Source organism: Tenrec ecaudatus, chromosome 1 (genome assembly GCF_050624435.1).
Source record: "Tenrec ecaudatus isolate mTenEca1 chromosome 1, mTenEca1.hap1, whole genome shotgun sequence".
Taxonomy (NCBI): domain Eukaryota; kingdom Metazoa; phylum Chordata; class Mammalia; order Afrosoricida; family Tenrecidae; genus Tenrec; species Tenrec ecaudatus.
In genome coordinates this window covers 23,605,142-23,630,696 of record NC_134530.1, presented here as the reverse complement: position 1 = coordinate 23,630,696, position 25,555 = coordinate 23,605,142, and the positions used below count along the sequence as shown (strand labels likewise).

Here is a 25,555-nt window from a genome sequence, read left to right as displayed (position 1 = left end):
TTGCCCCACCAGGTCTCTATTGGAAATGCCCTTCCCCCAGCTCGTCTGTGTCCCCAGGGCTCAGTCCTGAGGCCACTGCCTCAAGGAGGCCCCAGAAGCCTCTGGGTATTGCAGCTCCTGCCCCCCATCAGTGAACACATGAGAAGCTGACCTGACTATCTGGTGGGGTGGGGCTTGGGGTAGAAGGGTGGGACTCCCGGGTGCAGAGGTACCTGCCGTGATGATGAGCGACAAGGCGGACACGGAGGCCGACTTGGGCACTCGGCCGCCTCCGACGGAGGCCCGGGGCTTCTCGGGGCCTGTGTCCCTTGGGCACCCGAGACGGCGGCCTCGGCTGGAGTCTGGGGCTCGGGGTGTGGAGTGTCGGGCGCCGATGCTGTTGCTGCGCAGGCGGGCTTGGCTGAGGGCAGCTGTGTCGGCTGGGGGATGGGCAGTGGGGTCAGGGGTCAGCAAGGGCCTCTGCCCAGCTCACAGAGGCCCGAGGAGGTGCAGTCCCGCCTCTCAGTTTCTGCCCCACAGTTCCCTTTGCCTGCATACCCCTCCTCTCTTTGGAAGCTTCCCACCTCCAGGAAACCTTGGCGCCCCCCTTACCCCCATCACTGCTCCCCTTCCTGCTGTCGTGACCCACAGAGCCGAGGCCCTGGCTTTTCCCTGTCAAAGCCTCTGTGACAGAAGGAAAAGAGGCCTCCAGTAAACTCCTACCCATCCTGAAAGTCCTACGTGAAAAGAATACCTCCTCTAGGCAGCATTCCCTCCACTTTGGAAAGAGCCGAGGTTCCCTCTAGATCTCCCAGTTCCAATCCTCCCCCTCCAGCCCGGGTCTGGCCTTACAAGGCTAGTGGTATCTTAGTCTGGGAGTTCCTTAATGGAACAGGTCAGAGGAGGCTAGATAAAACAAATGCCTTCTCTGGCGAACTCCTACTCATCCTTGAAAACCCCGCTCAAAAAACCCCCTCCTCTAAGAAGCTGTCCTGACACGCCCACTTACCAGAAAGACCTGAGGCCTTGGGTATCACTGGGGTGGCTGCCTGAGGTGGGTCAGGCTCGCCCAGAATGAAGATGGGTCTCTCGGTACTGGTAGGGGCCGGACCTGCCGCTTCATCCTCTGAAGAGAAGGCAAACTTGGGCATTGTGTCCAGGCTGATGGTGTTCAGGAGAGATGGGCTGGGTCCCCGCTCAGGCTGGGATGACAAAGAGTGGCAGGAGGAGCCAGAAGATGTCCACGACCGCAGGCTGCAGGGAGAGGGCCCATGTCCACATCACACGCTAGAAGCCACCGCCCTGGGGTACCCATCAGACCTCAGGGCCCCTCCCTGGTATCGGGCACTTCCCTGCCTGGTATCTGCAAACACAGGGTGAGTTCCTCCTGCCCGCACTGCCCTCCACATCAGCGTGAAGACCCAATTTGTGCCCATTTTCAAAGAGACATTATTTCTGTAGGGCCTGGTGTTGCCGCGTGAATAGACGCTCATTAGCAGATGGGCTTTCCAGGCAGGGAGAAGAACTGCGTGGGAAAGGGCACTGCACAGGGTCACAGGTCATGACCGGGTAGGGCCTTTGGAGCCTCTTCTACAGGGCCGCTGGGAAGCTCCCTCCAATGCCTGTCTTTGTGGCTCTGCCTCTCTCCCAGCAAGTCTTGGGAACCGGACCTGCCCCTACACACCGGACTTCAGTGTTGAGCCGGCGGCTGGACTCCCCCTCGCTGCTGCGCTCCCAGCCCTCCTCCTGGTCCTCGCTGAAGCTTCTCTCTGTGAAGGTGGGGGCGGGCTGCACGGCTAGGAACTCGGAGCTGCTGTAGACCTGGGCAAAGAACAAAAATAACAGTAAAAACAACAAGGACGGTGCCGGCACCGGCGCCGGCCACACCCGTGTGTGAGAGGCAGCTCGGTGATGAGCGCGTCCTCCATGCCAGATGCTTCCACGTGAGTCACTTCCTTAAATCCCCGCTCACCACATCCCCCCAGAGCCCAGTCTCTCAGTCATACACAGGCGAGGAAACCGAGGGTCAGGGAGGCCTAGTCACCAAGACGACAGCTGGGGGTGCAGCGGGAGGTGGGGAGTGTTCCACAGCCAACCAAGAAGTCCTGCCTGCGACAGGACAGAGACCTGATCACATTATAAGTGGGGAAGATATTCCACTTAAGCTTAGTGGTCAGAAAAACACCGGAAGGCATCACGGTGCTAGGCCCAATTTGTCGAAAGACATCAACAGCCCAGATGGCCACCGACCAACAATCAGATCAACAAAACCTGGTCTGGACGCACCAGAGACTAAGGAAACCGATTGGGACCCACGCCGCACCTGACACTAAAGGCACATCTCGTGTGACTGCACTTATGCAGACCCCCGGGCTGGACCCTCGTGGTGACCCAAGGCAGATTCCACTCGCTCAGGGAACCAGGGAGGAGACCGTGCGCAGCCTTAGCAGTTCCTGCCTTGTCAGAACGGTCCGGTGACCTACTCTCAACAGCAAGTGCTCGAAGACCCTCGGGAACACAGCTCCATGGGGTCACCCACGGGGTCCCCGAGTCAGGCTGGACCACACCCCCGTTACCCTTCTCCAAGTTGTTCCACCTGTAACCTAGACTCAACGCCCCCCAGGCGACGGCGCCTCCTCCCCACCAGCAGGGGCCGTCTTTTGTTTCCAGACATCTGGTGAGTCCCCACAGTATCCGCACGTCCCTTTGGGACAGATGTATGGCGCTGTGCTCGGCACGGCGGCTGGCTTCAAGGCTCACTGGATGTGGGGTGGCACCTGGGTTTCATTTCTCCCCGTGATGAATAAGCACTGCCCTTTATGGAAAGGCGAGGGGGAGCAGAGGGATGGGAGGATGACTGCCGGGGAGCCCGGGGTCCCTTTCGGGCTGATGGGAAAGCTCTGGACCCAGACAGAGGCAGTCTTCCACACCAAACTCACTGCCATCCAGGCAAGTCCGACTCCGAGCGACCCCATAGGGCAGAGTAGAACTGCCCCCGTCGGTTTCCAAGATGGTCACGCTGGACGGAAGCAGAAGCCTCATCTCTCTCCCACTGAGCAGCTGGTGGTTTCGAACTCCTGACCTTGGCGGTGAGCAGCCCAATGTGTAACCCCTCACCGTCTCGACGGAAGTGGTGGTGGGCCCGCCAAATGATGGTGCCAAACGCCCCCCACCGGACCCCTTTGATTACGGTCAGCATTGCAAGGCACGCGTGTGATCGCTGCTAACAGACAGCGTTGGAAGGGGAGTAAGTCGTGCCACCGCCGCCTCCCCCAGTGCCCACCTTGCTGAACCGGTGGGAACAGGAAGAGAACTGGGGGATCTCCGTGGATGACTCCTCATCGTTGGTCTCGTCGTCCTCGGAGCCGAGGTGGCGGTACCGCTCCGAGCGAGCTGCAGGAGGGGGACACACAAAGGCCCTAAAATGGGGACCCCCCCGAGCTGGGACCAAATCCCAGTCGTGTCCCTAGGAGCTGGGGGACTTCAACTGGGGGTTTCCTGTCCCTGACCCTCCCTTTCCTCACCCTTGAAGCAGGTCACCCAGAACCACACGGGCCTCAAAGACAAGGCCTGTTTGAAGAAGAACCAGAGGACTGGACACCGGACAGGACCCCAGGACACGCCACAGCCTGCTCGGGGAACTGCGGGTGTTCACTCAGCATCTGGCTGTGAGTGGAGACAGGTGAACCTGTCCGAGCCCATCGCCACACCCCAAAGGAGGCCCCCCCCCTCCGTGTCAGATGGGACCCAGACAGGCAGGGGGCACCCTAGGTGTTTTGCCTGACCAGGGCCCAACCCAGGAGGCTGGCCCATGGGAGGACCTAGGTTCAGCTACACCTGGTGCCTTGATTTCTGCTTCGCCAATGCAGGGAGGGGAGCGGGGACAGGGGGCCGGCTTGGAACGCCTCTGCCCAGAGGCACAGGAAATCCCAGTTGGTGGACGGCGGACATGACCCCAGCTTCTGGGAAAGTTCAGGAAGTCTGAGGCTCCAGGCACGACCAGGCAAAGTGCCAAGATTAGGTGAGGTCACTGGAAGACACCCCACTCCGCCCCCCCCACTCACTGTCGAAGTAGCTGGTGTCATCCTCGGCTTCCAGCTGCGGCACAAACTCAGCCTTGTGACGCAGGAGGCCTGCCCAGTCCAGGGTATAGAAGAAGGGGTGCTGCTTCACCTCATGGGTGCCACCTGCAGACACACCGGCTGAGCCTCAACCACCATCCCCTCTCAGACAGCCGCCACTGTCACTGTTATCTCCCTACCCTACTCTGCCCTGCCCCCTGCAAGTGGCCTGCTGACCGGACATGTGACAGGAGGGGACACTCGGGTTAACCACAAACTGGAAAGATGAGGGAAGTCAGCAGCCCCAGGCAAGCACCAAGAGGAGCCCCAGGGCGGTGGAATGACTTCTGGGAGCTTGAGCCCTGGGCCGGCCAGGCCCCCTGCTGGGTCCTCTGCTGAGCCTGGCCCAGCATCCGCCTCCTTGCCCCACGAAACCAGAGGCTGGGGCTGGGGGGGGTCTTCCTAGGTCAGCTCCACAGGCTCATGGGTACAGGCACTGCCTGCGGGCAATGTCACAGCCTGCTGCCAGCCAGCCCCACCCACTGTCCCTCCTGGTCAAGCTGCCCCACGGTGGTACAGGCAGCTGTGTTCACAGTTGAATCGTCCTGTCACCGCTAACCAGGGAGTGGGGAAGCTGGGACAGCAACATCCACTGGGCTTTGAAGGACACAGTCCCTGGACCTCTCAGAGCTTCAGGGACCCACACAGACTCACCACTCTGTGTCACTCCCCTGGCTCTCCCTTCCTTTGTGCCTGCTGAACTCCTATGCATCCTTCAAAACCCCACCACCTCCAAGCCCGCTCCTCTGTGCAGCCTCGCTATTACAGCTACTGTCTAACCTAGTCCCTATGCCACCCTTCCCTGGGTCCTGACCATACCCACATACCAGTGCCCAAACGGTCCAGGGGGCTCTGCCGGAGCAGCCTCGTGATGAGGTCCTGGGCGTCTGGTGGCAGGGCCTCCTCCCCTTCTGGCCACATAATCTCGTCTGGAATGAGGTGGGGCAGGGTCGATCTTATCACCCTAGCAACTCTGCCCCCAGCACTCCCGGCCCACAGCCCCTGCTCCTTCTACAGGACAGCTCCCCGATCCACCTGTGGTCCTGGCTGCCCGGGGCCCATCCCTAAGTGGGACTGTTCCTCTCTCTGTACAGGACCACAGTGGGGCCGAGACTCAAACCCAGGGCCAGGGGAGGGGACGCACCACTGACAACCTGGCCGAAGAGCTCCTCGGGGGTGTCCCCAAAGAAGGGCACGCAGCCCACCAGGAACTCGTACAGGATGACACCCATGGCCCACCAGTCCACCGGCTTCCCGTAGCCCTGGCGGAAGATGACTTCAGGTGCGATGTACTCGGGCGTCCCGCACACCTAGGGCGGGGGCACAGGGACACTGAGGCCAGGGCAGCAGCGGGGAGGTGCAGCGAAGGGACAGGACACACCCGAGCCTTTCCCGCCCGGCCCACCTGCCCTCCCGCCAGCACACCTGCTTGTCCAGGAATTCCCGAGCATCCTTCTCAATGTGGTCCTCGTAGAGGTTAGTGGCCATGCTCATGAGTCCGATCTTGGACAGGCCGAAGTCTGTCAGCTTGATGTGGCCGAGCGAAGTGATGAGCAGGCTGCGGGCAGGGGGCGGGGGACACTCAAGGCTGGGAAACCGAGGCATGCCCGACCTGGCCTGAACTGGATCCACGGAACCAAAGGGTTTTCGGTAGTGACCACGTGACAGAGCACACAGCTCAGGGTCCCTACTGGGTGCATCTGCAGGCGGTACTGGGTACCTCCCTGTGGACGTGGGAGTCCCAGAGAATGCACACAGGCTATTGCTTGGCTGGTAACCAGGAGGCTGGCGGTTCGAGCCCACCAGAAGGATTCTCGGAAGAAAGGTCTGCAGCTACTCTTGAGAAAGGAGCCCTTGAAGGCCTGCCGGAGCCTGACCTGCACCCTGACCGCCGTGGGGCCGCCGTGGGGCCGCTACACTCAGTGACAACGGGGCTTCGACTGTGTGCTCATCTGTGCACAACGCACGCTCTGAGAACCCAGTCCTGCTGGGTGTACGTGCATGTGCGTACATCTAGCAGGTCCGTCCACTTCAGGAAGACGCGCCCTTCCCAAGCACCTACGACCTACCTCCCTCTGGAAAAACAGGCCTATCTCGGATGCCCGCTGCATAAAGGGCTACTCGTGAGCACCTCACACGGGCACAGGCCAATCCACGGCCTCACCGCCGCCAAGCCCATGCCGACTCACAGCGACCCCGGAGGACAGGGCAGACCTGCTTCTGTGAGTTTCCCGAGGCCGGAACTCTTGACAGCAGAAAGAGCTCTTGTCTTTCTCCCGTGGTTTTGAACTGCGGACCTTGTGGCAGCACCACGTAAAACCACCACGCCTCCAGGGCTCCTCCTGTGTACGCTGCCATCCCAGACTCCCGCAGACTTCAGTCTGAGTACGTTTCGCCAAGTGATAGACTGGCATACGCCACCTTTAAAAGTCACCTTTTCACGTGTGCCTCCTGCCGCCACGGACAGAGGCAGCACGGTGGGAAGTGCCCGCCCCCTCCCTCTGGTGGCCCGTGCCCTGTATACAGCAGGGGTCTCCTAGGTGCACATTCCTGTGCTCACTGACAGCCAGGCGGAGGGCCTGGTCCCTTCCTTCCCTGACCCAGCCGGAGCTTCTGAAGGGCCCGGAAGGGTCCTCCTTTCCTCTGCATACAGTATGCACTCATACTGCCTCTCTCTCCTCCTGCACACCAGGTCAGCTGGTGCCCCAGAAGCGGCCCGAGATGCCAGTGGTGTTCCTCATAGCCAGTTCTACCACCTCCTTTCCCAAACAGCCTTCCTCAGCCCCCACGCCACTCCCTTGCCCATGACTCCAGTCCAGGTCCTTCTAGCCTAAAGCCTCTTTCCATCTATGTGAGGCCTGCTCCAGCTGCCGCAAACCCCAAAGGCTCCGAGCCTCACCTCCCACCAGAGGCCCAGCCCACGCAAAGGCCCCACCCAGATGTTCAGGCCATGCCCACTCCCTAAACCCAGCTCTAACCCTGGCAGTCTGGCCCCAGAGTTGGGCCCCGCCCCTTAATCTGGCCCCGCCCACTCCAGGTCCCACCCCCTTGCCACAGAGGCCCAGCTGCACGGCCAGGGCAGGGGCGGGCAGGCTCACTTGTCAGGCTTGAGGTCGCGGTGCACGATGCCATAGTTGTGCAGGTACTCGAGCGCCAGCACCGTCTCCGCGAAGTACATGCGGGCCATGTCCACGGGCAGCGGGCCCATGTTCTTGAGCAGCGTGGCGCAGTCACCACCTGGGGAGGGAGTGGGGCTCGTTCATGGGGACCCTGGCCTGCTGCAAAGCGTCCTGATGGGAGGGAGTCAGGGCGGGGACAAGGGCAATGCTGCCCGCCATGGTGTGTCTCTGGACCCCACCTGGGATCTCACAACACCTGACCTCCACCTGTCAACACACTCAACGCACTGCCATCGAGTCGATGCCGACTCGGGACTCGTACCCTAAACTGCCCTGAGTTTCCGAGACTTGGAACTCTTTTGGGGAGCAGAAAGCCTCATCTTTCTCCCGAGGAGTGGCGGGTGATTTCAAACTGCTGACCTCAGCGGTTAGTAACGCAAAGCATAGCCTACCACGCCCCAGGCACTCCTCCCCAAATTCTCACTTCCCTCCTCTGAACCTCTTGGCCTGCCTGGACCAATCCACCCCCTCCTCTGACCCTCACACTCAGCCCCACCCCACTGAACTGGAGGGTCTTCTGGACCTATGTTGCAGGTCCAAAGGACGACGTTCTCCCAGGCCAGGGGGTGAGCGCCCCATCTCCGGGGGCATGCAAGCAAGTGCCAGCGCCCGCACCTTCCACGTACTCCATGACCATGCAGAGGTGGCGCCGGGTCTCGAAGGAGCAGAACATGCTGACCACGAAGGGGTTCTCGGCGAAGGTGAGGATGTCCCGCTCCACGAACACCTGCTGGATCTGGTTGCGCAGGATCAGGTTCTGCTTGTTGATCTTCTTGATGGCAAAGCGCTGCCGTGTGTCGCGGTGCCGAACCAGGTAGACAGCGCTGCAGAGAGCCGGGGGAGGGGAGGCAGGGGGTGTCTGAGTCCGGGTCTTTGTCTGGGCCCCTGCCCAGGACACCCCTTCTCCATCCCAGGCAGCCATCCACGGGCTTAAACTGACCCCCCCCCATGTGACTGGGATAGATAAGACAAGATGTGGGTGTCCTCACCCCTCTTGGGGCCTCCACCCGTCAGAGGTTCCCGCTGGATGGACCCCGGCCCACAGGTCTGGGGTGGACCTAGGACTCACCCATAGGCTCCATTGCTGATGAGCTTAATGGTCTCAAAGTCGCTCTCACATGGCTTCCTCCGAGAGGGGCCGGCCAGGGCCCGGCTCTGCGGGCGGGCGACAGGGAAGGCTCAGGGCCCTGCCCACTGCAGGTGTTTCTGGGGGCCCCTCCCGTCACGCCCCCTCTTGGCAAACAGCTCACACTCGGCTCGAGTGTCACAGCTTGTGTTCTTCCCAGCCAATTCTACACGTCCTTCAGGACCTGCCCCCCTTTCCCTGTGCCACCCCCCAAGTCACACTGCCAATCCCGGCACCTCACACTGCCTCCCCCAAACCACACCACTTCTGGGTTTCTGTGTCTTCAATCAAAGCTGTGTCTTTCCTCCTGGGAAACTCCTGCACACCCTTCAGAACTCTCCTTCCTGTGCCCACCCACCCATGACGGGGCATTCCCCAGGGATGACGCGGAGTAATCCCATCTCCTCCTAGAGGTTGTCACAAGCATTTTATTAATCACCAACGAACCCAAAACTTCGTCAACACGAAACTTTACCAAACCCCGCCCCCTCGATGGGCCGCCTGATCTACCCCCAAGAGGACGAGATGGCCGAGGGGCCCAGAGCTCTGAGACTCACCTCTGGGGACTCAGGGGTGGGGACCTGTCCACTGTCAAGGTGACTCAGTGGCACCATCTCTGCAAGACAAGTAGGGGGGCGGGGATGGTGGTGACTGCCCCTCTCAGGGTCAGCCTGTCCCTCAGCCAGAGATTCCCCAAGGCCTCAGGCCCGTCCTGGGCTGGGGAACACTGTGTGCCCCCTCCCCCCAGCTCTGCGACACACCCAGTTCTCAGCCAAACCCTGGGAGGCTGGACTAGGGAGGAACCTTCTACATGGAGAATTGCTCAGCAGTGACCAAACCCTGACTCTGAAGTCTCAGGCCAGTGAGGCAGGGCCTCAGGGTCCAGGTTCCTGCTCAGCCCAGGGTAGGTCCCATTATTCTCCGTCTCCCAGGGGCTCAGTAGAGGGACGTGAGTCACGATGGTGGTCATGAGGGCAGTGTCTTGTGGTCACAGCACAGACGGCACAGCGTGGCAGAGCCAGGCTGGTGAGAAAGTCCTGAGTTTGAATGTAGTCTCTCCCAACTCCTGACCCCTCAGGGCCTCACAGCCTCAGCTATTGCCTGCCCAGCTGAGGCCATCCCCTCCACCTAGGCTGACCACCACCCACCACCCATATCACATCCATCCCACGGGGGGAGGGGTGGAGCTGAGTAGGGAGGGCAATGCTGCTCCACACAGTCTGGCCTCGGGCATGCTTGGGTTTGGATCCCGCCCCACCTCTTCTGCTCAGAGCCTCCATTTCTTTGGCTTTCAATGAGGCCAGCTGCCCCAGCCTGGGATGTGCCCATCATGGTACCAGCTACAACTGTGGTGGGTCTGGCCCCTGCAAGGACCCTTGGCCCCCCAGGTCCCCTCCTTCCTCTGCTCTAGCCCCCCTGCCCCTCTGCTCTGCCCACCACAGGGCCTTTGAACGTGCTGCTCCCCAGCCTGACTCCCCCTCTTCCCACTGCCAGCTGCACTTCCTCCCGGATGCTTCCTGGCCACCTCCAGGCCACCCAGGACCACACCGGAGGATCTAGCCTGGCTGTTTGCGGGGATCTCTGTCTCGCCCATGGCTTCTGCCTCTCCAACCCTGAGTGCCCTCCTGGGCCAGTGCGAGGACGTTTGTAAACTGCTAATGGAGCTCCTGCCTGGCGAGAAGTCCAGTCAGAGTGCTCCTTAGAAGCAAAGACGGTGAGATCTCATGGACATGTGGCCAGGAAAGCCCAGTCCCTGGAGAAGGGTGTCGTGCTTGGTCACATGGAGGGGCAGCGAGAAAGAGTAAGGTCCAACACTGTGGACTGACACAGGGGCTGCACCAATGGGCTCGAACATAGGACAATTGGGAGGAAGGCGCAGAGTTTTGTTCTGTCGTACAGATGGGCACTCTGAGTCCGGAACCCACTCCATGTACCTCTAACAACCAGACGCTCCGCCCCAGCATTGCTCAAGCATCCCACTGAGCGTCCCTCAACTTGGCGCTCAGGGACAGAGGGTTCCCTGAGGCCCGTGCAGGTGAGAAGGTTTCACTTGGGCTGCTGGACCTCAGCTCCTGGCCCCCAGCAGGCCCTGCAGGTGTCAGAGACTGAGCCACAGACAGGAAGGCCCGAGTGCAAGGCTGGGGAAGTGAGAATCCCAGCTGCGTCTGTCTCTCTGGAAGGCAGCCCTGCCCTACCACCACCCTGGCTCACCTTCCAGAGGGTCCTTCGTCAGGCCCAGCTGCCCGATGATGTACTGCGGCAGGTCTGTCTTGATGCCCTGGCCTTCGCGGGCGTGGCCCTCAGCTGCCTCCAGCAGGTGGTAAAACTCCTCGGGGTCAAACTCCTGAGGGAGCAGGGGAGCCGGTCAGTTGGCCACCAGCCACATCCTACCACTGGGCCTTTGCACATGCTGCTCCCTCTGTGCACACGCTGTTCCCCCTGTCCAGGGCTCAGTTCACTGTTTCCCTCCAGGAAGCGCCTCCAAGCCTAGCAGCAGGGTCCTGCACCCCTCTCCAAGATCTTAGGATGAGAGCCATTTCGTGGACCGTGGACTGTCCACGTGGTGGGACTGTGGCTGACCTCCGCCCGCCCGGGGACTCACCAGGCACTCAAGGAGCCGCGCTGGTCTCGAGATGATGATCAGCAGCTTCCGCACGAGCTGGACGACGAAGCCTACCTCCTCGCTGTCGGAGCGCTCATGAGCCTGGGGGTGGGCAGATGGGGGCCTCACTCACAGCCCTCTGGGTTCTGCCACCCACCCCCACCTGCGCCTGGGACCCCTCGCCTCCCACGCACATCCAGAAGCAGGCGTTCCAGCTTCTCCTGCATCTCCAGGAAGTAGCGGGAGGTGATGAGCGCCTCTCCGGATTTGGCCAGGCAGTCACGGGCCAGCTCCACAATCTGGTGGTGGATGAAGCCCAGCACGCCATCGGCCAGCGCCAGCCGGGCGTCGGGCGCATAGGCCGCCAGGAACTCCTGTAGGCGGCCCTCCATCTGTGCCGTGGCCTGGGTGGAACCGGACAGGGAGCCGCCGTTCAGAGGACAGGGTTGGAAGGAACACAAGGCAGACAGACGGGGGATGGGAGAGGCACCAGGCAGGCAGAGCGGAGGACAGATGGGGCAGGGGACGGATGGAGGTAGGGGTGGGGGACAACATGCACAGCTAAGGGGGAGGGGTCAGAGCAGAGGGAGGGAAAAGGCCAAGTGGACAGATGGGGCTGGCCCGCTGGCCCACCTTGGGGAACCTCTCCCGGTACACGTGGTTCATCATGACGATTTCATTGTCGAAGGTCCCCGATGTGCGGCCTGGGCTGAGAAGAGAATGGGCGGCTCGTTTGCGGGCCTGAGCCCGCGGATTGGGGGACTGGAGGGGAGAGGGGCTGGCACCCAGGCTCAGGTTTGGAGGCCCACCTGAGGCTGCGGGAGCGTGGCCGTAAGCAGGGCAGGCGGCCGCCTTCCTCGTCGGCCACACTCTCGGAGCTGCGGAAGTGCTTGGACAGGAAGCGGAGTTCGTCCGGCGTGGGCTGGAAGGGCAGTTGGTGGAGGCGCTCTCGGGAGGACGAGCTGGACTGTGGGGCGCAGGCAGGGGTGTCCGGTCAGCACCACAGCCAGCTCCATAGCTCTGCCCTACAAGCCCTTCAGAGTCATACTTTCTCCTGCTTGGCCCCTACGTATCCCTCAAAACCCCAATGCAATAGCCTCCTCCTCCTCCAGGAAGCCTTCCGTGCATGCTCCCACCCTACTCTGTCCTCCAAGACCTAGGCCACTGGTCAGTGCCTCACACAGAAGCATAGCTGACAACTGTGCATCCCTCAGAACCCTAGCCGTACCTCCCCCTCCAGGAGGCCCACCGAGCTTGCCCTCTCTTGGCATGCCCATGTGCCCCACTGGCCCGACCTCGACTCTGAAGACTGGGGATGTCTAGGTCCCCCAGACTGAAGGTTCCTCGGGGATAAGGCTAGATTGTCCACCCTACTTGGGGCTGCAAATACCGAGACGGTGGAGCTGGGAGTGTTGGTGCCATAGCCGGATGATGGGAGGGATGCCAGGGACCACCTTCTGCCGTCCGCTCTGGGGGGAAATGAGAACAGTCAGCAGGTGGGACACACCTCACAGTAGGTACATGCTCTCGGTGGACACCGAGGCAGGAAATTCTGGTCGTGCCTGAAAAGACCCTATACCTGACTCTGCTCCAGGAAGCCCTCTGTGACCTGAGCTGCCACCAGGCCCTCCTCCCAGACCAAAGCTCTGGCCTTTCGGGGTTTGAGCTCCCCAGTTGAGTATGCAGGCTGCCCCGGGACCCCAAGGCCCAAGTCCAGCCTCCCAGGCTCAGCTGGTTGCTCTGCTGCATACGGCAGGCATTTAATAAGTGAGGTGAACCAAACAGGCCAAACCTAAGTGCTGGCAGACACTTGTGTGAGCAGGGTTTGTTGAGCGGCTGAGTGACTTCTGCTAAATAGAGGATACTTGGACCGGCCTGGCACCCCTCCTCGGCCGCCCCGGGAGCTGAAGGTGATTACCTGTCGGTGCGTGGGAAGTGGCTGCAGGTGGATAAGCGTGTGCCGGGCCAGATGCCGGAGGCAGAAACGGCCGGGCAGGGGCCAGGGGAGGGGAAGAGGGGAATGAGAAGGTGGGTCCAGTCACCTAGGACACGCCCCTGTGGGTCTCCTCAGTGGCTGGGCCCACCACCATCCCCCGTGGTTGGCCATCACTTACCTGCGGGCAAAGGGGAAGTTGACAGCTGACGTGGACGAGAAATTCCGGGGGCTGTCCAGGGGACTGCTGCCTGCTGAGCACAAGTGGGGGAGTGGTCAAGGGAGGGGGGCAGGACACCATGTCCACCTGCCTGACGACCTTGACTCACCTGTTGGGACGGACAGCGGCGACAGGGGCCGAGAGAGGGTCGGTGAGGGTGTTCCTACCACGAGACTTTTGCGGTTCCCGCTGCGGCAGCTGTGGGTGTAGGGAAGGCACGTCAGGGGCTGCCGGATCCGACCCAGAGGCCAGAGGTCCAGGTGTCCAACCCGGAAGCCATGTTTCGCTGACTTTGGAAGCTGAGTTCCCCTCGCCTCTCAGAGTGAGCCTACCCCCAGGTGGGCCCTCCACAGCTTTGTGGCCAGCCCTCAAGGCCCGGCACTGGACAACCATCACCTACTCCTAACATGATCGTCCTCATGGCCGACTACGCTCCACTTGGCCCCGACTCCTGGTGACCGTACACACAAGGGAAGAAACCCTGCCAGCCCTGTGTCACCCCTAAAATCAGTTGCAAGTCAGACGTGTTGGGACCCATTGGATTTTCATGGACCGATTTTTGGCAGTTGGCGATCGGGCCTTTCTTTCTCGTCCGATTTATCTAGAAGCTCATTCCAGCAACACGCAAGCCTCCTGCACTGACAGGCGGGACGTGGCTGTGCCTGCGGAGGCACCGGCTGGGGCTCGAACCCAGGTCTCCCCCACGGAAGGCAAGAATCCTTCCACTGGACTATGATTGCTTGCAGTGAGACGGGCACAGGGGGCACCGCCCGAGGTCAGGAGGCTTGGGCCAGCCCCAGCTGCCCTGTTCACAATCCCACACCACCCACCTTGACCTGAACTGCTCCCAGGCACAAAGTGGGGTAGACCCCAGAGTCCACCAGTGGGCTGAGGGTGCCCCGTCCCAGGTCTGCACTATATGCCCACTCCCCAGGACGGCCACCTCAGTGTCTTTGCAATCCCTCACCCCCGGAAAAAACCCTCAATGCGGTCGCGTCTCCTGACTCCTGGTGGCTCCATGTGTTACAAAGCTGGACTATTTTCCAGGGTTCTCCTGGTGGTCCCTTTCCGGGAACCAGGTTGCCAGGCAGACCTTCTTAGTGCCTCTGCAGGGGTTCACCGTTAGCAGTTGAGCACAAACTAGGAATTTGACCCCGGATCACACCTCCTTATCTCCCACTGCCACAGACTCGACTCGACTCAGACGCCCAGCTACTCGCCAGGGGCAGTTGAGCTGCTTCTTTGGGCTTCCATAATGGTGCATCTTGATTGGGGGGGGGGTGAGCAGACAGCCTCCTCTTTCTCCCTCTGGACTGCCCCATCAGGGATCCTTAAGTCCAGGCCCGCTTTCCCAACCCCCTAAATGCACGCCTCACCCCACTACACCCTACTTCAGCATCTTTGCCTCCACTTGTACCTAGCTTGTCACCTCATTTCCCCCTGGGCCCCTAGCTCCCCACCAGACTCTCTGCCCAGGCCACTGGGGGGGGGGACATGCTGGCAGAGGGAAGTTAGGAGCAACACCAGCCCGCCCCCCAGCTCAGTTACCCGGCAACCACTCAGCCTGCTGGCTCTGCTAGTTCACTGCTGCTCGACAGGCAGGCACACAGCCCACACAGCCACGGCCACCAACGCAGCTCAGCTCGGCAACGAGGGAGAGCCATGGGGAGGGAGAGTCGGGGTTATGGGGCCCCAAGAGGAGGAAGGGTGTCCCAGGAGGAAGATGCAGTGCTGGCCAAGGGGAATGGGGGCAGTGGTCAGCCAGCGACCTGGGGGCCCTTGCTGGAAAAGCGAGGGAGGAGTGCTGGTGCACCCTGTTTCCCAGTTGTCAAGAGAGAGGGTCCTGAGTCGCAAGTGGTTAGACGCTCAATGACTAGCCAGGGGGTTGGCGGTTTGAAACACTGCCCCTCAAGATGCCTTGGAAGAAAGCCCTGGCGATGCTTCACACACAGGGGGCCACCGGTCAGCCACAGACCCTGAGGGGCGGAGGGAAGGTGCAATGCATTCTAACGCTGGGTGTGCTGTGTGCAGCTCTTGGACCTAAAAAACACATCAGACTCCTTGCTATCGAGTCAGGGTCAAGACCACCGACTGGCCCCGAGGAAACCGTGGCAGGTCTATCTATTGCTTTTTTCTGTTTTCTTGGTCTCCCACAAGTGGCCCACAAGCCCCAGGTAAAGGAAGACAGAGAGTCCAGGTGCTACCTGGGAGAATTAAGGCCCGGACAAGTGCCAATCCCAGCATGCCTCAGATGGAGGTATAAGAGAGCAGCTGTACCCATTGTTCAGCCAGGGAAACTGAGGCCCTCAGATGTCAACAGCTGCAGGGCCATCTTCCCCGCCCGAGGTACAAAAGCAGCAAAAACGAAACCCCCAAGTTCCTGCCAAACTTCCTGCCTACACCCCCTCCCCCTCTCGTCATACACACCACGGTTCCCCTGCATCAGTGGCTCTCAGCCTTCCTCAGGCCTCAACCCTTTCAGACAGTTCCTCATGTGGTGGTGACTCCCCAACCATAACATTATTTTTGTTGCTACTTCATCACTGTCATTTTGCTACCGTGATGAATCAGGCGACCCCTGTGAAAGGGTCGTTCGAGCTCCTCCCAAAGGGTACATTGCAACCCACAGGTTGAGAACCGCTGCCTTACGTCCTCAGCAGGCCTCTCCTCTAGCCGGGGCCTTGCCCCCGTCCTGCACACCACAGACCAGTTGACCACATCAGAAGGGGCCTCCTAGGAAACACAGCCAACGGTGACGTCTCAAAGGAAAACTGGACCACTCCTAGGAGAACCAGGTATACGCCGAGCATCCAAGCAGTGCCGACTGTTTGCAAAGCCCCCCGGCTTGACCATGCAACAACCCATGACGTGGGGGCCCGGGCAGGAGAGTGTGAACATGTGATGGGAAGCAGGGTCTGGAGCCACATTCCTGCACCGTACCCCACCCCGCTCACGTGCCCTCTGTGGCTCCCCAGCACCTGCACTTTGAATGCAAAGCTCTTCACAAAGTGGGTCCCTTAGGGAGGCCATCAGGGTAGGGGGAAGTTGGGGGGAGAAGGGGGAGAAACGGGGAACCGGCTACCATGATCAACATATAACCCCCCCCCCAGGGGGATGACAACAGAAACGTGGGTGAAGGGAGACTGCGGACGCTGTAAGATATGAAAATAATAATTTATCATTTATCAGGGGTCCATGGGGGTAGGAGGGTGGGTGGGCAGGGGAAAAAGAGGCGCTGATAGCAAGGGCTCAAGCGAAAAAGAAATGTTTTGAAAATGATGATGGCAACATATGCAGAGATGTGTTTGATACACTGATGTATGGATTGTTAAACGAGCTGCAAGAGCCCCCAATAAAAGGATTTCTTAATTAAAATGTTTAAAGTTGGTCCCACAGCGTCCCAGTTCAGAAAACCCAACCCAGTAGCCTTCTTTCTGATCTTCAGAGCCTGGGCTTGTGCTCCCTTCAGCCGGCACCAGGGAGAAAGCTGAGCTCAGAGAGGTTCAGGCACTGCCTGAGGCCACACAGCCTGGGGGCTTCGCGAAAATTCAAGCCCCCACCTAGTAAGTAAGGCGCTCTATGATCCCATCTGCCTTTCAGTCCGGGAAACAGGCTCACAAAGGAGCCAAATGCATCTCGGCGAGCTCCTGCCACTCCCTCCCCACCCCACCCCACCCCCAGCTGGGGTGGCAAGACCGACTTCTGAACCAACGTTTCCACTGACTGACACCCCCCCTCCCTGCCCTCCCCCGCCAGACAGAAAAGCTTCAGTTTTTCCAAGAACCTCGCTCATACTCGTTTCCTCGCAGCGCTAGAGGCCTGGGTTCAAATCTTGTCTCTGTCCCAAGTGGCCGCTGACTCTCAGTTCCATCCCTGCACCCCAGACACCCCAGACACCCGAGCCGCGGCCCGAGGACAGGGAGGCACCTCACACTCACAGTCCCCTCCCCGGCCGCTTCCGACGCGGCTCGCCGACCCCCCCCTCTGCCGGGACGCCGCTGAGCCCCGGCCGCCCCCCTACCTCTTGGAGCGTTGCAGCAGCGCACCCTTGGCCAGGCGGCTCCGGTGGCCAGGAGCCGCCACCGCCGTCCAGTAGCTGGGGTCGGACATGCCGCTTCCCTTTGTGCCGCCGCCGAAGCCCGAGGTCCGGGCGCCCCGGGAGACGCCGCGCGACGGGCGGAAACCCCCGCCGGCGGGCCGAGCCCGGGAGTGGGTCCCACGGCGGGGAAGGGGCTGCGCGCGCCCCGGGGTGGGGGGTCAGGCCGGGAGAGGAGGAGGAGGAGGAGGAGGAGGAGGAAGCGCGCGCGCGCGCCCGGAGCGCGGCCGGGAACGGGCCTAGAGACGGCGGGGGCGGGGCCTGGAGGGGGCGGGGCCGGCGGGACCACGTGCCGACCGGGGGCGGGGCCCCGCGAGGCTGCCGGCGGAGAGGCTGCAGTGTTGCCAGGGCCGCGGGCGGCAGGGGCGGGGCGTTGCCAAGGCCGCGGGCGGCAGGGGCGGGGCGTTGCCAGCGCCTCTGCGCTGCGCGGGTGGGGCGTGGGGCGGCACCTCCAAGTCCGGTGGAAGATTTTGGGTCTCAATCCTTGTAAACGTAAACCCGCTCACGCACTCCCCGCCCGGCCCAATGCACTAATCACGTCCCTCTGAGCTGCTCCTGGCTCGGAAAGGTCTTCGTAGCGGACCAAATAAAACGTCCCCGCGTCCTCCAGGAAGCCTTCCCTGATTCCCTTTGCACACCTCTGGCTGTCCCTCTATCTGAACCCCAACCCCAACCAGACAGGGCTGGAGGGATCTGTTGGCTGGACCTTCCCCGGACTTGGGGCTCCTTGGCAGCCCCGTTGTCTCCTAGCCCAGGATTGGCACTGAGGAGTGTTTGGAAATTTGCGTTTGGGGCATCTTGTCCTTGTCAGGTGGCGAAAGAGCTTCTTCCTGGCTTCACCCCTCCGTGACCCATTATCGAACATTGCTAGCCTCACTCTCATCTGTGAGAGGAGGAAATAATCTTCACATGAAGATAAACAAGCAAACAAAACCAGTTGCCCCCCAGTTGACGCTGGCTCAGGGTGGCCGGTGTGCTGCAGAACAGACCGCTCACTCCGGTGTTTGCCTGCGATCTTTACGGGAAGATAGCCAGGTCTTTCTTCCATGGCACTGCTGGGTGGGTTTGGTCAACCAACCTTTCGGTTAGCAGCTGACTGGACACCACTTGCGCCACCTAGGGTTCTTTGTGAAGATTACATGACATGCAATTAGCTTAGAGATCGGTGGGAGTCTGTAACTCAGGGCCCTCCAGCCAATTAGGCTTATAATGACCCTACAGAACAGGGTAGGACTGCCCCTCTGGGTTTCTGAGGCTGCTAACTATTTACAGGAGTAGAAAAGCTCATTGTTTCCCCCACAGAGCAGCTGGTGGTTTCGAACTCTGGGCCTTGTGGTTAGCAGGCCAACATGTAGCCTCACGCCACCAGGGCTCCGTGGTGTCTGTAACAGTGTCCAGCAGGTCCTCAAAAACGGCCAATGGCAGACAAATTTCCAGGCCTTGGGTTTCCCCAGGAAGGAAGGTGGACTTGGTTGGGGGCTGTGGCTATAAAAACTCCAAACTCACTAGTGTTGAGTCCACTCTGACTCATGGTGGCTCTATAGGACAAGGTAGAAGTGTCCCTGTCGGCTTGAGATGGCAACTTTTTTTTAAAGAACATATTCTTTCTTGCTCCACTCCCCCCATGGTTAAATCGCTTTTAAAATGAGTTATTCGAGAACAATCAGTTCTAATGTTCCCTCCTCCCTCTGGCACACACTGCTGGCTCCCCAAATCTCCTCCCCCTCCCTATCTCCATCTCCCCGCACCCCTCCATTCCCTGTAGGCTCTTGCGTCAGTCAGCTATTATCTCTATGCATCTACTCCTGTGCTTCACACACTGGAAAACCCCACAGGTACAACGAAAAAGCAGAAACAGAATAAAGTGGTGAGGATAAAATAATAATAACATAAAGATAAGATAAAAATACAAATAATGAGTATGAAAGAAAAGACCACCATCAATATTCTAAAAGCCAGGGAAGAAATGTTTGTTATGAAACAAGCCAGAAATACGTGCACCTACAACAAATCCAGATGGGTCGAGAGGGGTCAACTGACCAAGTATCAAGTTCAATCCAGCAGAATCAAGATCACAATGGAATCTATCTGATAGCAAAGCTGTTTGAGATCCTTGCCTGTGGCTAGAGGGGATCTGTGTGGCTTTATCTGACTAGCTAGCTACTCTGCAGATAGGTTTTGGGCTCCCACTGTCCTCCACAGCCTTCCACAAATTGGATGTCCACAATTTAAGCTCTGATACTTTCCCCTCCAGCACATTGGAATTTTGTTATTGTCATCTTTGGATCACACAAGCTGGTGTGCTTCTTCCTTGTAGATCTGACTCGTCACTTAGATGGATGCTTGCCTTTAAGAGCCCAGACACTATTCTGATTGATACCGGGGCACCATCTGCTTTCTTCACCAACCTCTGCTGGAGCACCCTTATCTTCAGCAATCATTTCTTGAAGGTGAGTATCGAGCAGGGCCATGTGATCAGAACTAACTGTTTCTGGATTGGGGCCAAAGTTAAGTGGGAGCCCAGAATCCACTTTCAAGTCCATGGGATATGCCCGAGTCGGGCTTACTTTGGTGGTTGTGGTATGACAGAACCAAAACCCCATAAGACCATCTACACCAGGGGTCCTCAAACGTTTTAAACAGGGGACCAGTTCACTGTCCCTCAGACCCGTTGGAGGGCTGGAGTATAGTAAAAAAAAAAAAAAACTATGAACAAATTCCTATGCACACTGCACCTATCTTATTTTGAAGTAAAAACACAATAGGGGCAAAAACACCCAGCGGGCTGGATAAGTGTCCTCGGTGGGCCACATGTGGCTCATGGGCCGTAGTTTGAGGACCCCTGATCTACACCAACAGCAGCAGCAACCAACCAGCAGACAAAACAAAAACAAGTTCAAGGGAGGAAAACAAAAACCCATAGAAACAAAAAGAGTTAAACACTTGTCGGAGATTTCAACTCATTACATGAATTAAAGAGCCTCATCTTTCCCCTGCAGAGCAGCTGGTGGTTTCAAACTGCTAACCTCATGGTTAGGAGTCCAACGAGTAACCTCTGTGCCACCACAGAGCCTATGGTTGTGGATGTAACATGCATTTACTACAGCAGTCTCTATAGGTCGAATGGCTCCAGCTATACCAGCGGTTCTTAACCTGTGGGTCGCGACCCCTTTGGGGGTCAAATGACCCTTTCACAGGGGTCGCCCGGTTCACAACAGTAGCAAAATGACAGTTAGGAAGTAGCAAAGAAAATAGTGTTATTGTTGGGGGTCACCACCGCATGAGGCACCGTATTAAAGGGTCGAGGCATTAGGAAGGTTGAGAACCGCTGAGCTATACGATTCTTGTTAGATGCCGTCAAGTTCATCTTTTACCCATAGCGACCCCATGTGTTTCAGAATTGAACTGCTGGGCTATGGTCTTGGTGGAACAAGTGGTCAGCGCACAACAGCTAACAGCAAGGCCAGTGGTTTGAACCCAGAGCAGCTGCTCCTGGGAAGAGACAAGTGGCAATCTGCTCGCGTGGAGATGTATAGTCTGAAAAATCCTGCAGGGCAATTCTCTGGCTTACTGGGTCGCGATGGTTAGGACTCCACAGGGCAGGAATGAGTTTGGTTTCAATGGGTGTGGTCTACATGCAGGCCGACCGCCTGGTCCTTCTACAGCTGCACTGCGGAGTGGGTCTGAACTGCCTGTCCTTCGGTTAGCAGCCCGACACTTCCCTGCTGCACCTGCAGGCCTCCTCTGGGCACTGACTGCGGGCACCCTCCTCTTCTGACGGTTGCAGGAGGTCAGAGACCACATCACCCTGAGGGCCGACCTACTCCCAGGCCACAAGGAACACAGGACTCTACCCCAGGGCCTAGGGACCACAAGAGACAAGCAGGGAAACTGAGGCATGAAGGGGGCGCCGCCTCCCAGCCATCTCACCACTTAACATCACTCCCCAAGTCTCCCTCTGACCCGCCTGTTCCCGTCATGCCCAGTTCTACCCCAGGTGCCCTGGCCTTGTGGCTCAGACTGGGGCTGGATGTCTCGCTACCAGGCTTGAACACCTACACCTGGATATTCATTCCTTAAACTGATGCTCCTTAAACCCCTATTTCCTGCCAGGTACTGAGGGAGCCTGGGGTAAGACTCCCTGCCCCAAAGTGAGGGGCTCTCAGTCTGATGGGGAAGGCGGCAGGAAGAAACTGTGACATGAGCAGACACTTTCAAACACCACCGTTGAGGAAGGACAAGAGGCGGGCAGTGGTGGCGAGGGGAGATACCCCAAGGAGAGGCTACTGCAGCGGGGGACACCAAGCATGAAGAGGAGGTGGCCACAGAGCAAGTGACTCAGGCAGTGAGTGAAGCCCATGCAAAGGCCCTGAGGCAGGTCTTTGGTGGGGGAGTGGACACAGGCAGCAGGCCAACCACATAGACCTTGAGGGCTGCACGGGGGAGTGGGTGTGGGTAAGAGAAACGGGGAGTTATGGCAGGTATGTGAGCCAGGGAGGGCTGTGAGGTGGTCTGTGTCGGCTAAACCCCTCCACATCTGCCAAGGGGAGCAGGGTTGTCAGGGTCGGGAGGGAGGTGGCACAAGGCCAGGGAGGGGGGGGGTCAGGACAGCATCTGGGTGAGGGATATAAAGGCCTGGGCCATGGGGGGGTTGGGGATAAAAGGGGAGCAGACACTAGACTTCTCTGGGGGGTGAAGGACAGGCTGTGCTGAGGGTCTGGATGTGAGGATGAGAAAGAAGGGTCCAGGAGGAGTCACTGATGGGTCCAGGTGTCTGGCCTGAGTCCCGTGGTAGCGCTGGGGTAGACGGGGAGGGGAGGTGGAGATCAAGACCCCTGAGGCTGTTGTTGAGTTCAAGGTGCCTGCCACTATGGGGACCCAAGTGGGGACAGAGCCAAGGCCACACTCATGGCCACAAGCCACCCTCCTCCCATGTCCGTGTGTCTGCGGGCCACCTCTGCAGGCATGCAGTAAGGGAGCTGCCCCCCCTCCCAGCCACTGCACACGGCACCACCTACACACCCCATCACACCCACTGCCCCGGTGTCCCCGGCAGCTGTCTCTCCCTACGCCCATCTGGCCTGCCCCCACCCCACCCCCACGCAGAACAGCAAGACCCTGAGAGCCGGTGACCGTGGGCTGGCAGCACAGCTGACCACTAGATGAGGCTCTTCCCCGGCTCATACGCCCTCCCTGGTTCCCACTGCTCTCACAGAGCTGTGCTCCTGGGCCCATTACCTCCCCTGGGTCCCAGATTCTGACCCTGTCCTAGGCCAGATCCCTGACTTCTGACTCGGCTTCCCTCTGTGCTAATGACTATGGAAAAGAGGGGGCTCAGTGCGTAGAACCTCATCCCCAGCCCCCCACTCCAGTCCTGTCCACCTCTCATATACTCCTGGCCCCACAATGTGAGGTCTGCAGCGTCTTCAGTAGAAAATCCCCATTGTCCCTGCCCTTGACATTCAAGGCTCCAGAGGGAACCCACCTCTGATTCTGTATTTCCACCAGGGACAGCCTCTCGGCCACACCTCCATTCTTGGGGGTCCAAGTGACAAGTTACTTCAATGGCTGGTGCTTTCCATTTGGCCAGACCCCACACATCACCTGAGTACCTGCTGCCCCCCCCCCCCAGCTTGGTCCTGTCCCAGCATGACCAAGACAAACCCAGGTCCCCATCCCCCAACCCCCCAGTCTCAGGGGAAGAAAAAACACCAGCTAATCATCCCTCAAGAAAACGTGAACTCACAACCCAAGACGGGGGAACTGAACACAGGTGAGATGGATGTCTCTGGGGTCTGGGGGAGCTGGGGAAGGCTTTCCCGTAGCAGACTTGACCAGGTCTGGCTGATGAGCAAGGCAGGAAGGAGCCCTGGGTAGAAGGGCTCACAGCCTCACAACAGACCCTATAGAACAAGTTTGGAATTGGCTTTGGGGGCGTTTGTAGAAAGCTTCATCTTTCTCCCGAGGGAGGAGTGGCTGCTGGTTTCAAACTGCTAACCTGGTAGTTAGCAGCCCACCTCGTCTACCAATAAGCCACCCAGGGCTTCTTAGGGAGAGGAAGCTATCTTGAGTCAAGAAAGACCCATGCTGACTGGGCCAGCCTGCCTTTTAGAGGGGCAGCCAGGAGGCCGTGGGTGGGACAGAAAATGCACAGGGAAGATGGGGTGGGAGGGGTGAAAGCAGCCAGACCACAAGGATGACTGAGTTCATTTGGGGTGCCAGGAGCAGGGGGGGGGCAGCCAGGGTCTGCTGCCGATCCCTGTTTAACGTGGCTCTGCTGCCCCCCGGTGGCGTGTGAGGCAATCACCAAGAGCTCTGCCAGAGCCCCAGACTTTGCCTCCCTAGCTTCCTGGTAAAAGCAGCTCAGCTTCCCCTCCATTTCCCACCAGACACAAACTTACCTCCCCTCAGCACCCCATTGCTTACTTGGGTTAAGGCCAAAGACCCCGAGCTCCACTTGCTTAGCCATTCCTTGCTGGGCAACACAGCCCCTAAACCTTACCGGAGGGCCTCACCTGGTAGAAGCCACCATCTCCTGCCAGACCCTACCCCAGTTTCCTCCCTCCGTCATCCACTGCCAATCATGCCCTCAGTGGGTGGGTACTCTCACTCCAAGGCAGACCCTCCCGTGCCAGAGTCTGATTCTGATTCACAGTGACCTGTCAGGCAGAGTAGAACGTACCCTGTGGATTTCGGGGGCTATCAATCTTTGTGGGAGCAGATAGCCTCATCTTCCTCTCTTGGACCCGCTGGTGGGTTTGAACCGCTGACCTTGAGGTTAGCAAGCTAATGTGTAACCCACTGCACCACCAGGGGTCCTGACAGCAGCCACAGAGCCTTTGCATTTCCCTCTGCCTGGTGACTCTCTGCCCAGGTCTTGGCTCGAGTGTCACCTCCTCTCAGAACCCTGGCGGTGGAGTGGGGCACACGGGGCTGCCAACATCAAGGTCACTATCCGCTCTGTAGAGAAAGATGAAGGGTTCTACTCCCATAAAGATTCATCCCCTCAATAAATAATAAAAAGATTCATCCCCTCAGAAGACCACAGGGGCAGGTCCACCCTGTGCTGTCGGGGAGCTGTGAGTGAGAATGGACTCGCAGGCAGTGAGTTTGGTTGTTAGTATTTTCATCTGTTCACTTGGGTCCCTGTTCACCTCTCCAACCAGACTGAGTCCCGTGAGGGTGGCACGGTGTCTATTTTGTTCATAGCTATGCCCCCAGCACTTGGCACGCAGGAGAGATCTACAGTCCTCAACTAAAGGCACCTGCTTATTCCCCAGCACCCACTGTGGTTTCCACAGCATTCCTTCTTCCCCCCTATTAAAGCCGTGTGAGAAGAAGCTGAGCCACTCATTCACACTAAAGTGTACATGACTGAAAGGCGACTGAAGTTTAGATGGCACTGACCCTCCCATCTGCCACCTGTGTGAACCTTGCAAGGGGCCTATGATAGGCCTGGTAATCCTCCCTGTACAGGTGCAAGAAGACCCTGATACCCACCAAGCCACACCAGGTGGCTTAACCCTCAAGAGGAATGAAACATAGACTCTGGTGGCAAAACCCGCCCACGTGCCTGGCCTGCACATGTACTGAACCAGGAGAACTGACAGCTCCTCGTAGAGCTTCAGGTTCCTCAGCTGGGAGCAAGGTAGAACACGGTGCCTTCCTCCCAGGGTTGGTGGCAGAAGAGACTGTGTGTGGGATACAGCTGGCACATTGGCAAGTTGGGTTCCTCTCTCCTTCCACCTGGGGCATGCTCATTCAAAGTCCTGGGCTCTTCCCATGGACTCTTGGGTTTGGGCATGTGTATTCCGAGGGAGGAGCCGGGGGAAGGGGCCCTGAGGCCCCAGTTTAGAAGCCCAGGCAGAGTCAGCAGGGCCGGCCCTGAGAGGGCTGGGAACCCAGCACCTGTCTGGGGAAGTCCTTGGGCAGCAACTCAAGTCCTGGCCTGGCCTGGGAGACACCTGCTGGATGGGAGACTTTCCGGCCATGGCTGAACAGTGGAATTTCCCCAGCAAAGCCTCAGCGTGGACTGCTGCATCATTTTATGGAGTGGGAAACTGAGGCCTGGGGAGGTGACATCACCAGCCCCAGGGGCACTGGGGCAGGCAGGTCCTCGCCCTGTCTCCTCACGCTGTCACTCACCTCCAGGGGTGCAGGCCCAGCGAGGGGCTACAGGGGCTGCAAGGACTGCTGGGGCTCAGCAGGGCCGGGCTCTGGCTGCTCGGAGACAGACTGTAAAGACAGAGGCCGGACGGTGAGCCAGGTGTGGGCCTGCGTGCTCCTGGCCCCGGTGGAG

At 59.3% G+C, this 25,555-nt stretch overlaps 1 protein-coding gene across 7 annotated transcripts in view; it reads right to left on the bottom strand.

Moving 5' to 3' along the window:
- Positions 1-25,555, bottom strand: part of MAST3 (microtubule associated serine/threonine kinase 3) — a 38,229-nt gene that overhangs the window by 4,701 nt on the left and 7,973 nt on the right. For 2 of the 7 annotated variants that reach the window (XM_075548952.1, XM_075548984.1), the window contains exons 1-22: positions 17,182-17,413; positions 13,270-13,358; positions 13,122-13,194; positions 12,926-12,946; positions 12,398-12,476; positions 11,817-11,974; positions 11,641-11,716; positions 11,202-11,411; positions 11,008-11,109; positions 10,617-10,749; positions 8,963-9,021; positions 8,349-8,434; positions 7,895-8,103; positions 7,199-7,337; positions 5,526-5,658; positions 5,245-5,410; positions 4,928-5,029; positions 4,044-4,166; positions 3,263-3,372; positions 1,664-1,800; positions 989-1,233; positions 213-419 (exon numbers count right to left, since the gene is read on the bottom strand). In XM_075548952.1, the coding sequence (XP_075405067.1) occupies positions 213-419; positions 989-1,233; positions 1,664-1,800; positions 3,263-3,372; positions 4,044-4,166; positions 4,928-5,029; positions 5,245-5,410; positions 5,526-5,658; positions 7,199-7,337; positions 7,895-8,103; positions 8,349-8,434; positions 8,963-9,021; positions 10,617-10,749; positions 11,008-11,109; positions 11,202-11,411; positions 11,641-11,716; positions 11,817-11,974; positions 12,398-12,476; positions 12,926-12,946; positions 13,122-13,194; positions 13,270-13,358; positions 17,182-17,270 (2,746 nt within the window). In that variant the 5' untranslated portion in view covers positions 17,271-17,413. Of the gene's footprint in view, positions 1-212; positions 420-988; positions 1,234-1,663; positions 1,801-3,262; positions 3,373-4,043; positions 4,167-4,927; positions 5,030-5,244; positions 5,411-5,525; positions 5,659-7,198; positions 7,338-7,894; positions 8,104-8,348; positions 8,435-8,962; positions 9,022-10,616; positions 10,750-11,007; positions 11,110-11,201; positions 11,412-11,640; positions 11,717-11,816; positions 11,975-12,397; positions 12,477-12,925; positions 12,947-13,121; positions 13,195-13,269; positions 13,359-17,181; positions 17,414-25,555 lie in introns of those variants that run through there. The other 5 variants (XM_075548955.1, XM_075548958.1, XM_075548965.1 and 2 more) reach the window with 5 other exon arrangements.